The sequence below is a fragment of the Gobius niger genome (assembly GCF_951799975.1).
Source record: "Gobius niger genome assembly, chromosome: 16".
Taxonomy (NCBI): domain Eukaryota; kingdom Metazoa; phylum Chordata; class Actinopteri; order Gobiiformes; family Gobiidae; genus Gobius; species Gobius niger.
In genome coordinates, this window is record NC_136867.1 from 8,787,363 (window position 1) to 8,800,212 (window position 12,850).

Here is a 12,850-nt window from a genome sequence, read left to right on the forward strand (position 1 = left end):
ATTGTGATAATGGTTATTTCTGCTTTTATTGAAATGCAGTATTTTTAAACAAGGGCTCATCCAGATGGGCATGGTGTAAGAACATCTTTTTATAGTGCTGTAATGTCTCATGTGGTTAGAAATAAAAATAACAGTATTTTTTTTAGTTAAACATCAGAACATGATGTGTGCGCATATGTGAGGGGGAGAAAATGCCACCCATGCAGCTCCTCACCGCTGCCGTGTGATTAATGGACAGGCTTTTTTGCTGAGGGATGCTGATTACGAGATGTTTTGACTAAAATCTGATTAGCCAAGCCAAAGGCCGATTTTATTACACACAAAACATTCCACTTACTGGTCCCGTGCTCCGCTCTTTAAGTGCTGCGTGTGGTTGGATCTCCTGTCTGTGAACTTCTTTGCGTCCGCGGGAGCCCTCCCCCTCTTGTCCGTATCCCTCTGATGACGGTAACTCTGTCTGTTTAAGGAAGATGAATGTCCTGGAGGCCCGCTATGATAATACCGCGTTAGGCAGTGACTTTAATTTGTTGTGCTCTGTGTTTTCATGGCTGCGGCTCCGGGCTGCCTCCCTTCGCTCCCTGTAACAGCACTCCAGAGTCTAAGAGCAATAACTTAACTCTAGAATGATGCAAGACTAATTCAATTGTCCTTGGAAATACGTCGCCGTTATTGCGGCTTGTGACGGGGGCGGGAGAGGGGATTATTGTCTTTTGGGCGTGTGTCTCTTGTGGTAACGTCTCCAGCAGCACCCATCCAATAATACAAAAAAAAAAAAAACGCTCTTCTCTATCTACATATTTCTCCCCTTCTTGCCCTGGTGGTGGGTGTGATCCTCTCCTCCGTCTGCCAGGCTTGTTGTGGGCTCACCGCGGGTGCATTTAACAGCCCCCCCCCCCCCCCCCCCCCCACACACACACACACACACACACACACCTCCTCTCATCCACAGAACAAACGGTCGTAGTGACGAGCGGCCCGACGGGCTCGTGGGGGCAGCAACGCCGTCTGCTCCTAATTGGGGGAAAATGCACAGCACATGGAGCCGCTTTGTCGGGGTCTGCTGTGGCGCTGCGGTGTGCGCCTCCCTGTTGTTGTGGTGCCACTCCAGGGCTTTTCTATACGTCGCCCGAGTTGTGGTGACACTCTCTTTAGCTCTCAATTAGTCTCTGTCTGTCTCAATGAGCCGGTGCATAAGTATAGAAGAGAAAAGGGACTGTTTAAGTTTATTGGTCGTCTGAAAAGTGACGCAGTTCCAGAGATGCGTGATGCAGATCTTGGAAAGGCGCTCAAGGTTGAGATTGGCACGAAATAAACTTAATACAAGAATCAATAAAGACAAGGAAAAAGTTAAGTCTATAATAGTGTCTTGGTGTATGACCCGATAATTGAACTTCTACTCACACCAGAGTGAGGGCATTTGCGCCACATCGGGTTTTCTCAACGTGATTTAACCAAGTGCAGCATCAAGGCATTGCTTGAAGTCCCACCGGCTCTGTGTGCTTAACACTGGCACTGACCTGCGGCGCTTGAACAAGCAAATCTGGATATGGCGTCTCTGAAAGGCCCCACCCCCCCCCACCCCGGCCCGTTCTCAACACTTTCTGTTCTTTTGAAGTGTCATTGTGAGGGTTTTACTCTGCTTGCGTCGCTGGTTTTGCCTTGTCCCAGTAAAAAAAATAAAAAAGGTTGTGGTCTCGCTCTGAGATGCTTCTGAGCCGACTGGGTGGTTGTCGCCTTTTGGGTGACACTCCCCAGAGAGCTGCTGCTTTTATTGGCCACAAACTTTAGGCAGGAATCCGTTTTACGTTTTGTCATTCAATCTTAAGATATTTTTGAAGTCAATGGAATAATATTTTGTAACCTGTTTAGCATCTGTCATTAGTGAGTTATAGTTCTAAAAAGTCTTTTGAACTGAACTCTCTGTGGTGGTGGTGAAACCATTTATACTGGCTCACATTATATCAGCGCTTTTATGGTAATATGGAGTGACATCTCGCAGAATGCATAACCTCACAGTCATGACAAAATTACGAGCCGGGTGTCTGAAAATATTCAGCGACACAGTGGGTTTTTGATCTCCCCAGTTCCACACGCCGCTTCGTGACAGATGAAATGTGTATGTAGTTAGCTGATGTAAGGAGACCAATCTCTCAGTAGCAGGCCACGGTGAATGCCTCTTTTGTGAGCAAATGATTCCAAAACATGCTTGTAATCAAGAGCCGGAAGGCCCTGGCCATGCTACTAAGCTCCATGTATTGAGCTTTGCCTTGATATCTGCGTGATTTCTCTGTCTCTTTGCAGAACTTTATGGTTTTGACGTTCTTATCGATGCCAAACTCAAGCCCTGGTTGTTAGAAGTCAACCTTTCTCCCTCGCTCGCATGGTGGGTGAACAACTTTGTACTTCTCCTTCTAAAGAACCATATTATTTGTCTGTACAAAGTTGTGTCCATTGTCTAAATTATGTCGACTGAAAATGTCTATGTTTACGATGTTATTTGCAGCGATGCGCCTCTGGATCTGAAGATAAAGGCCAGCATGATAGCAGACATGTTCTCACTTGTGGGTGAGTGTAAGCTGATACTTGTTTGTATTCATAAAACTAAAGGAAACAAACACTTTTTCCCCTTCTGTACTGCTGTGCCAAAATCTATCGGTCACATGTTTCCCAAGTCAAAATCCACACATGAAATAATTGGTGAGGTATTGGGTCTTTCACGACTTGAGTGAAGCATATAAAAAAACTATAGCCTAAAGCAAAGAAGAACAGTGTTTATACAGCACTGTTTATGGCACAAATGACAGGTCTGTGCTGTGACCTTTCTCTTGTTAATGTTCACACCGGAGGGAAAGTACTTCCAATAAATGTTTTGACAAACAATATAAAAACAAAGTCATAAAATCATTGCTGCTGAATTTCAGACTCCCTCAAGTACAGTTATTGATAGAGTAATTTATTACAGTAACCGCTTAATAATTATGCTGATCATGTTCCACTTAACTCTCATGTTAGAGCTCGCAGGCTCTGGAGGTTCTTAAGGTCAATGGGATAGAGGATTTAGAGAAAACAAATTCAAACTTTTCCTGTAGATCAATGATAACCACATGTATTCATACAAAATGCCGTAAATTAAATTTCAATAATGGATAGGCCATGGCAATTTTCGTGGCTGTAGGTGTTAAAGGGATATTTCAGGATTTTTGACATAGGGCCTCATTTCCTAGTTAGAGAGTAGATGTTGCTGATTTCTGGATATATTTCTTTTGTACTTCAAGCAGTTCTTATATTTGAAGAGTTTCGTGGTGCTAGGCTAATGCAAGGCTAGCGCATTTCTACGATATCAGCTAGCCTGCATTCAAAACAGTCTGACCCGCTCCACAGAGCACCTGAGGCAAATCACTTATAACATGTCTGTGTCGATAGAGTAATTTTGACAATTTTGCATGTAAAATAACTTGCATTTGAGCAGCATCAGCTTCATGGTTGTATAAGCTACGCGGCGGCGGAGTGATCTGCTAGAAAATTGTCCCTCAAAATGCGATCATTCATGTGATGCAAGGTCAGTTATTTTCCAAAAATTATTCTATCGACACAAACATTTATATCGTTGGCCTGGCGTTATAAGTGATTTGCCTCAGGTGCACTGTGGAGAGTGTCAGACTGTTTTTAATGCAGGCTAGCTGATACCATAGACATGCACTAGCCGAGCACAAGCCTAGCGCCACGTAACTCTTCAAATATAAGAACTGCATGAATTACAAAAAAAAAAAAAATCTCCGGAAATCAGCAACACTTTGGATAACTAGGAAATGAGGCCCTATGTCAAAAATCCTGAAATATCCCTTTAAGTGGAGCTAATCATTTCAGATCAAGCTGTTCTGTTGAGAGAACTGGCTCATACTGACCTTTTAAAACAGGCTCTTTCCTGCAGTGTCACATTGGTTATGGCACTCCCTGGTCAGTGACTTGTCAATATCGGACAGCTTTTGCATGCATGCTTGTTGTATGGACATTGTCTTTATGCTTGTGTACCCTGTACTTCAACTGCCAAGACTTTCTCTGGCCAATTGACTTTAAGTGAATGTGCACAGCGTGTGCCTGCATAAGCACATAATGTCCAGGCTTACCAGATTTAAACTGCTCTTGGCTCATCATCAATCTATCATTTAATGAAATGCAAGTTATCTTTGGAACGAGACATTACTGCAGGTCTCAGAGAAAATGAGCAGTGGCATGTAAAACATTGCACATCTATTATGTAGCAAACAAACAAAGTGGCTGTTGGCTGATAACACTTGGGTCGCGTCCCAGACCTGTAAATAATGACAGCATTCCATTAGCATTCAGCCCTCGCCTGTGCGTAGCTGCCGGCTCCGTGTCACCCATGTTTCTGATAATTGCTGTGTTCAGGCAAGAGCATGGCAGAGGTTGAAGTCTTACCTGACGGCTTGGATGAGGCAGTATAAATAGCCTGCAGGGCCAAGCTGTCGATAGACCTAATGCAGCCAGAGAGGGGCTGGGAGTAGTAACATAAACATGGAAGTGGCATTAACTTTCAGCACGAGTTCACTGAGACAATGGGAAAAATGCTGTGGGAATGACAAACATGTGCTATTATCTGTGAGAACCATCTCATTATTACAGCAGGTGTTCACACTCCACATTCCTGTAAGTGATTATACAATAAAGAGCATGTGGGGGACGTGGTATTAAAATGTAAGTTCTCTGACGCACAATGTCCCTTTTATGCAATATTTAAAAAGACTGTCATAGCCACACGGATGTCCTTTCAATAACCCTCTGAATGGCTGTGGTTGGTGCAGGCCTGGTGTGCCAGGACCCCCTGTCCAGACAGCCCCGCAGTGAGCGGGTCACGCTGGACCCCAGCCTGAAGCCTCTGGCTCCTCGAGCACAGGTACTCACAGAGATGGCCACTTGCACAGCCAAGCACTGCACTTCTTTACTTTGTGAGCCAGGCTAATGCCCTGGGCTCTGTGCATTCTCTGTACAAATTCAATTATCATCCTGGAAAACACATCATCACTGCTTAACAACGCCTAATGTAATTACAGTGTCTAAATGACATCAGTCTGCACTGCTCTGTGTGACTTTAATATCATTTGTAATTATCTTGTGATGTACTAACAATGCACTAGGTTATTCACTGGATTGTGCAGTCGCTCCATATTTGACATTTGGTGTAACTTTCACAACTATAAAATCTATTCACATGGTTTAGCTCTTTATGTTAATGAGGTTCTGATCTCCACAATGCTCAGTGTATCCCAGTAATGCTTACCTTATCACTGTGTTCACTAGCTCTTATACACCACTGAAAGCACAGTGTAGTCATTCATATTCATTCTTCTCTGTCTGTCCCTTTGCAATCTCCTGATGACTGCCGGTAAGAAAAGTGCCTCGGCTTTTTCTTTATTTCATTATGTGACTTTGCCATTTTTCAAAGTGACAGACGGCAGATCGATTCCTAATGGTTTATTTAATAGGCACTTCATTACATTAGCTAAGTGGCTTTAGTAAGCAGGTTCTGAGTACTGCAATGCACCAGTTTCAGAGGAAAGAAACCTAAAGTCTCTGGAAGTCTAAAGCAACTGTGGCATAAAGCTGGGCTGGACCAGGCCAAAGAGGGAACCTGTCCTTTCTCTTTACTTTGATGAGAGTGAACAGATGAAGAGTTTGTTTGGCTCACACAGCCCCCTTGGCTGTGTGAGGCCAATTAAATGTAATCCCCTTGTTATTTATATGACAAATTCTGTATGTGATCCTGTGGGATTGTGCACTGCTGTCTGCTCTCAGCTCCAACCTGTCAGAGCTGTCAGTCACAGGCTGCCAGAAAAGCTACGCAGAACAAAAACATGCACTTCATGTCACAGGAAGAAATGTGATCAGAGTGTAGTTCTTCAATTCGATTTTTGAAATTGTTTGGCTCTCTGTCATCCAGGGAAATGGGAAATAAGATGTGAACATATGATCAGTGATCCATTCTGTTCCCGTGCAGCGACAGCGACATTTACAACCCAGTAACTCTGACGGAGATGGGCTAAAAGGCCAAGGTGACAGCACTCTTCATCTCACTGCAGAGGAGGTCAGCCCGTCATTTTGCATTATGAACAATATAGAAATAGACACTTGTGACTTTGTCTGTCATCCACAGGTCAAGGTTTTGAGGAGAATAAAGGAGGAATATGAGAGACGCGGAGGCTTCATCAGAATCTTTCCAACTGCTGAAACATGGGAGCTCTATAGGTACATTCCCGATCACAAGTTTAAGACCACATTTTGCATGGTTGGATCTTATCAAGGTTCCAAGTAGAACTTCGAACTTCGAAGAAGAAAAGGGAGTGAGATTTTATTAAAAACAATAGTTAAACTGAAATAGGTTGTTTTTGCAGCTGATCCAAAGTTTATGAAGTTTAAGTTTAAAAGGCCCAATCTGTGCAAAAATGTGGGTTCAGTGTCATTTTCTGTCAGCTATTCATACTGTCACGACGTCGTGATTGCAAAGTCATTAATACAATTGTCCTTTAGACCATGTTTGTGTTGTTGAGCTGCATAAGCAGAGCCTCTCACAGCGTGCCATCACTGCTGAGCTGGGACGCAGTAAAGCAGTCATTTTATATTTCTGATCCTGAGGGTTTTGGAACAAAACAATGAAGTGGGAGACCAGTGTCACTAGTGCTGAGCCAGAGGATCCGATTGGCTGCCTGTCAACACACTGGACGATCCTCGACCCAAATGAAGGCTGTTACTGGAGCTGGAGACTGCAACCCAATAACCATCAGAGGCCTCTGCGACTGAAGAAGAGGAGAAAAAAAGTTTTCAAAGGCGTCGTCTCCTTGAACGCCACAGCACCGCCGGTTTGGACTTCACAAGAGAGCACCAAACTTTAAAAGGCGGAAGAAAGTTTAATTCTCTGATGAGAATTTTTTTTACCTTGATGGTCCTGATGATTTCTAATGTTACTGGCATCACAAACAGAACCACCTGAGATGTTTTCTACGCGGCACAGAGAGCGTAGATCTCTGGCTTTTTCCTTTACCTGACCTTGTGGAAATGCAGGCATCAAGTATGCTGCAAAGAATTTTTGAAGTCATCAACAATAATTTGTGGAGCTACTCATTACTGAGTTCATCTTTGTTTGTTTTTTTAGGTGTGGTTTTAAACTTTTGATCAGCTGCAAAACATCAAACATGTTATCTATGAACACACAGGAGTGTGTGCTGTTTCACTGACGCAAATGTGAACACACAGAGTCCAGACAATTGTGGAGCAGAATAAACACAGACAGCATAACCATACCTCCCCTCTCTCTCATTTCCCTATCAAAACTGTGGCACAAACAACAAAACACCGGCCACAGCGAGCCTCATGCAGACCAGGCCAAAGAGCACAAAATTATAAAGTCAATAAGTATGACTTTTTCAGCCACAAACAACTACTTTCTATAATCACGCGTAATGTGGACCCCAGTCTCAACAATATCTCTGTAGTCCTCAGTTTTGACCTCAGTTTTGATAACAATTAATCTTCTCACAATCAGGTGATAGTGTAGCTTACTTTGAGTTTAAAAATACAGCTTCATACAACGTGTGCGTTTTATAGTCCTTTGCCTCTGTGATTTCTTTCTTGAGAGTTGACTGGTATAGTGGCTGTTCCATCCCAAGTTGCAAAATCTCCTTGGACTCATTAACACATTTGCTTTAAAATAGGGAGGTGAGGGCTCATTTGGGCGCATGACTTTACAACAGCTATTGTCATTTACTCGTTGTCTTTTCAGTGGATATCTGGAGTCCAAGACATCACTGAACTCCATGTTGGCGCAGCGACTTTTCCATGGAAGGTAAGCGTTTCCAGTGTGGTCAGGATGGGGAAATAAATCCCTCCATCAGTTTGTGGAAAAGGTTCGGATCCTGATGTGGCGTTTGTCTGGTTTTCGGCGGGATAGGTGAGAGGAACAGGCCAGAAGATGGTGCACAGTCAACTTTTCCAGTTTGCGCCCAAAGTCTGTGTGGCTTTGTGGTGTTGGACTTGGTGACAGTAAGGGAAAGACTGTTTTAGATGGGTCTTTTACACCAAACCACCATTTTTTACGATTTTATTTATGTCATTTTAGTCTTTGAAACTCACTATGGGGATAGGCAGGAAACTGGAGGCCACTTTCACTTCTACATATACTTAAAATAGGCCTATTGATTGATTCTGCCCTTCTCATGGATTTGCTGAAAGTATGTCAGATTTTTGCTTCAGTGGTCCTATTTACCCGTTTTAGATTTTTTTCGTTTGAGGCAAATGTTCTTCTGGAAAAGTTATTCAACTCCCTCTAAGAGTTGGGTTGTGTTAAAGTGTTTCGGTTAAAGAAATTGACTGAAACTTTACGGTGCTGTATAAATGCTGGTGATCAACATATAAATCATTATTGCTGGTTTTATGAGCACAGTGTTGACATCATGCTCTGTCTGTCAGGAATGTGAGTATGCAGCTGCAGGTAGATGTGGTCTGTAGTGCTCATGTGGTCCAGTACGAGAGGAAGCTCCTGTCCTTAGAGGCACGTAAAAGACGCCTGCGCCGCCTGAACCGCCGCTCAGCCAAGACCAAGTCAGGTTGGAAACTACTCCTTTATTAGGACTTAGTTCTTTCAGATACCTTGTCATGTTTCAATAAATAACTCCTCCATGTCACGTTAGCCAATAATGACTTTACTCTTTCAAGAACAACAAAAAAACTTTGTTTTAGACTCTGTATTCATAACACAAGTGAGACATTTACCTCTCATTGCAGTGCTGTGTTCCTCAGACAGGGAATGCAAGGCCTTTGCGACGGAAAGCAGCAGTCAGGAGGGAGACGAGGTGAATGGAGAGAGTGAGCCAAGCGCACACATGGTGCTCGAGGACAGAGGTCAGAGAGTCATGCCGCTGGACGCTCTCCACAGTAAAACTATGTCCAGTTCAGAGGCAGCAGCATGTGATGGCAGACCTAAAGTTAACCTGCTGCACATCCTTCAGCAGGGCTGGGACCTAAGGTCAGTGTGCACTCTCATTACACTTTTACACTCTAGCATATTGATAGATACAGCTGAAGAGAAGCATAATCAAAGAGCTTACAACAAGTCTGAGTGTGTAAAGAATTCCTGAGCAGGATCTATACAGGGTGCAGGGAAATTAAAGTCAAGCACGTCATTGTTCACATCTGACACATTTTTTCCAAAACATCAGCAACAATATTCTGACAACTCTCCTTGAAGCTTTACATGTACTGTAAATACTTCAATGACACTTCATCATTGTTATACTTGTGGAAGACGAGGCACACAAGTTTATTATTGTCTACTGCTTTCTACCGGCAGCCATGTTTTTTATGGGTGAGATGTCCGCTGAAAGAAGGAGGGTGATTGCTGTGGCGGTTAAAACACCTGCATCCCAGATTTTCAAAGCAACACAGCATTCTTCACTGTCACTTCTTTGCAAAACTATAAAGATTAATGTGCACCTTTGTTTATCCAGTGTTTGCTTCTAAATGACCATTCATTCAACTTTCACACCTCTTGGTTGTAACCATATTCCACCCTCTTCTTTTTACAAGTAAAGTGCAGGCTCGAGCTGCTTTTTCTTCCTACCTGCAACGGGTCCAGCAGAGACTTTTGGCTGAGAGCAGAGCCAACGCCATTCCAGCTTGGCCAGACAAGGACAATGACCAAATGGTACAATTTTACTGTAACCATTTTTCAAATCTTCTCATTTTTTGGGGGTGGGTCAAATGGATGTGTTGTAGAATGTGCTGGGAACTTTATTTTCTCTTCATGTTTCGATGCCAGTTTTTCCTTTATGATCGTGTTACTCATCTGTACCTTGGCTATGGTTGAAATGTGCACAACCCACGCCAGAAAAAAGTAGTCAGAGCAAGTGTAAAAAAAGACTCTTTGAATTGGACATTATTTGCGTTGTAATCGTAATACGCACGCACTCACAGTAGGCTAGTTTTGTACACTGGAATGAGAACTCTTTTATCAGTGAATCAGGGAGACGATAGTCAAACATTTTTGACTTGTCTGTTGATGTCTGCACAGGAATTGGTGATACGATTCCTGAAGAGAGCTGCCAGTAACCTTCAGCAAGACGTAAAGGTCGGTTTGCCCAGTCGCCAGCTGCCGCTCCAAGACCGCAGACGCATCCTGTCCCACCAGCTCGGGGAGTTCATCCACCATTACAACAAGGTGCCCATTCTCTTCTCTATTTTTTTTTTCTTTTTACTGTCTTGCAAGCATTTGTTCTTCTTTAGGGATTTGCTATCGTTTTTATCTTCACAGGAAACTGAACATTTGGTAAAGAAACCGGAGAAAGAAGAGCGCTGCGTTAACCACGTTGTATTTCAAGAGTACATCAGTGCAGCGAGGTTGGCAAACACACGTTGTGGTTATGTGTTATCCCAGCTACGTTATATTGTATAAGCAGCTGACAGGACACTGAACTCAATGTGCAGGACAGATTTAAAGCCATTCCGAGCAACATTTCACCCATTAAGTAGAGTAAAAATACAAGAAATATTTCATCACAAGCAGTGTTTGGAATAACGCCGTTTAAAAGAACGGCGTTAGGTAACGGCGTTATTTTTTCAGTAACGGAGTAATCTAATTCATTACTCTCCTCGTCGTTACAACGCCGTTATCGTTACTGGGTAAACAAAGTGGCACGTTACAATTGGGCTGAATGAAGCGCCGCGGTGTCAGCATGGGGAGAGCAGTGGAGAGGGTGGGCGGAGTCTGACGGAGCAGAACACGCACATCTGACTGTCCGTGCAGAGTACTGCATCGCGCTCTCTGCTCCATAAACTACTTGCGTCCCCGACCTGCGGCTTGTCATCCCCACAGCGCGGTGCAGCCGCAGGGGAGAATCAAGTTGGTGATCATTGATCAGTAGTGTTGGAACTTATTTTTAACCCAAAGACGCAGTGGACGCGGTGGAGACACGTCTTTCTCCCTCTCTCTCTCAGCGCCTTTCTTCTTCCTCTCTCCCCGCTCTCCGCTCCATAGAACAGTGCAAGGCCACTAACCTTCTGGGGCATGTAAACTTATATTTGCTGTCGATTGTTTCACGGAGAGACATCATGCTTGTGCGTAAAGTCTGCCCTGATCGTTGGCACATGTTACTCTTGTTCCTCCCCATTCTCTTTGAATACGGCCATATTCCTACATTAATAAAACAGCGGCGCAAATACAATACCACTCAGTCACAGGGGCCTCCCCCACTCACCCCCCATTCAGTTCATTCAGTTACTATGAACATCTTTGAACATCTTTGAACACCTGTCTGTTCTAACCATTTCAATTGACTTGTGAAAACAGCAACAACAAAAAAACAAAATTCTTTGACATATAGCAACACAAATAGTTACTTTCCCTGGTAACGAGTTACTTTTATTATAGAGTAATTCAGTTACTAACTCAGTTACTTTTTGGAACAAGTAGTGAGTAACTATAACTAATTACTTTTTAAAAGTAACGTTCCCAACACTGATCACAAGTGCAAAAGGTCATTAAAGTATTGCCATACATGTTTTCGATACGATTCATGACAAAGCTGGATGTTGTTGTTTTTTTCTTGAAGTGAAAATGATCTGGAGGAACTATTGACCTTCTACACACAGAAAAATAAATCTGCAACCATCTTCCTTGGGTCCAAGATTTCCAGCCTTAAGAAGCAGTTATCGCCAGAAAACCTTTCAGGAGAGCCAGGCAACAGTGGAGATTCAAGAAGTAAGTCTTTTAGAAATGTAGTGGAATTTTGATATTTAGATTATGAGATCCAGAAAGGAAAAGCCTGAGTCATGTGGGGTGAAGCAAAGGTCACTTCAAACAATTAACGCTCACTGGGGGAAAACAAGCGTGTGTCAGAGCGAGAGAATGGCTAACTGATGATAAAGGAGTCCTGGCTTTATTTTTCCCCTCTCAATAGCTCTGCCTTTGGCCAAAGAAGATTCCAGCACCTCCGAGTCCTCGCTCTCCACGGGAAAAGCCAGCAGTGACCCAGACTCCAAGCTTTCTGTAATTCAGCTTTCAGATCAACGCGGGGCAGCCAACTGTGGGAGTAGCACCCAGCCAGACTTCCAGGCCTCTCAGCACCACTCCAATTTCCCCGCAACTTTAGACTGCACTTACGTCCAGCCGTCAGCATCGCTCCCGCTGCACTGCCCGCCTCCCCCTCCGCCCCAGCAGCCCCCTTCCTACACTCAATCTCTGGCCAAGTCGCAGTTCTGTCAGGCCGACACTGACCCCCCCAAATACAGCTCTTCACCTGTGCTCACGCAACCACCACCAAGAGTCTGGGCAGCAGCTGCTGCTACGGGAGGACAGGCAAATCAGGGACTGCGGCAGGCACCGGCATTCGCCAACTCCAGAGGGCCCCCCTCCATCCCAAGTGCCACACACATCTACAGCCAGAAGCTCTCCAGACCCACCTCCGCCGGTAAACTATTCAGACATAACGTTACTCGTCTCACGTGTCTTATTTTGCTTATAAAACAGAAAAACATAGTCCAAAACAGTGATCAGTCATACATAAAAGAAATACACACAGGCCACATTCAGAAAGATTACACTTGACACTCAACATTGCAGAAGGCTAACATTGTAATTTCAATACCAGTCACTAGTGCAAGAACTTTCTATTTAAAAGCTGAGTGTCAGGGACTATACAGAAGACCCCCTCAAATATCCCATATCATTCAGAGCAAACCTTTTACCTTTTTTGTGCTTCGCCTGGAGATTCGGCAGAAGGTCGCTCCGTTTCTCAATCTTTGTGATCTTTTTTTGTGTTATATTTTAAACTCAGCATCATTG

General features: G+C 43.8%; 1 protein-coding gene across 3 annotated transcripts in view; it reads left to right on the top strand.

Annotated features, from left to right (window-relative positions):
• ttll5 (tubulin tyrosine ligase-like family, member 5) overlaps positions 1-12,850 on the top strand; it is a 37,971-nt gene that overhangs the window by 7,548 nt on the left and 17,573 nt on the right. Inside the window, exons 14-26 of one of the 3 annotated variants that reach the window (XM_079573279.1) lie at positions 2,302-2,383; positions 2,504-2,565; positions 4,824-4,915; positions 6,017-6,103; positions 6,173-6,264; positions 7,796-7,858; positions 8,482-8,618; positions 8,797-9,037; positions 9,598-9,715; positions 10,082-10,228; positions 10,322-10,407; positions 11,619-11,767; positions 11,967-12,476. In XM_079573279.1, the coding sequence (XP_079429405.1) occupies positions 2,302-2,383; positions 2,504-2,565; positions 4,824-4,915; positions 6,017-6,103; positions 6,173-6,264; positions 7,796-7,858; positions 8,482-8,618; positions 8,797-9,037; positions 9,598-9,715; positions 10,082-10,228; positions 10,322-10,407; positions 11,619-11,767; positions 11,967-12,476 (1,866 nt within the window). The remainder of the gene's footprint in view (positions 1-2,301; positions 2,384-2,503; positions 2,566-4,823; positions 4,916-6,016; positions 6,104-6,172; positions 6,265-7,795; positions 7,859-8,481; positions 8,619-8,796; positions 9,038-9,597; positions 9,716-10,081; positions 10,229-10,321; positions 10,408-11,618; positions 11,768-11,966; positions 12,477-12,850) is intronic. The other 2 variants (XM_079573281.1, XM_079573280.1) reach the window with 2 other exon arrangements.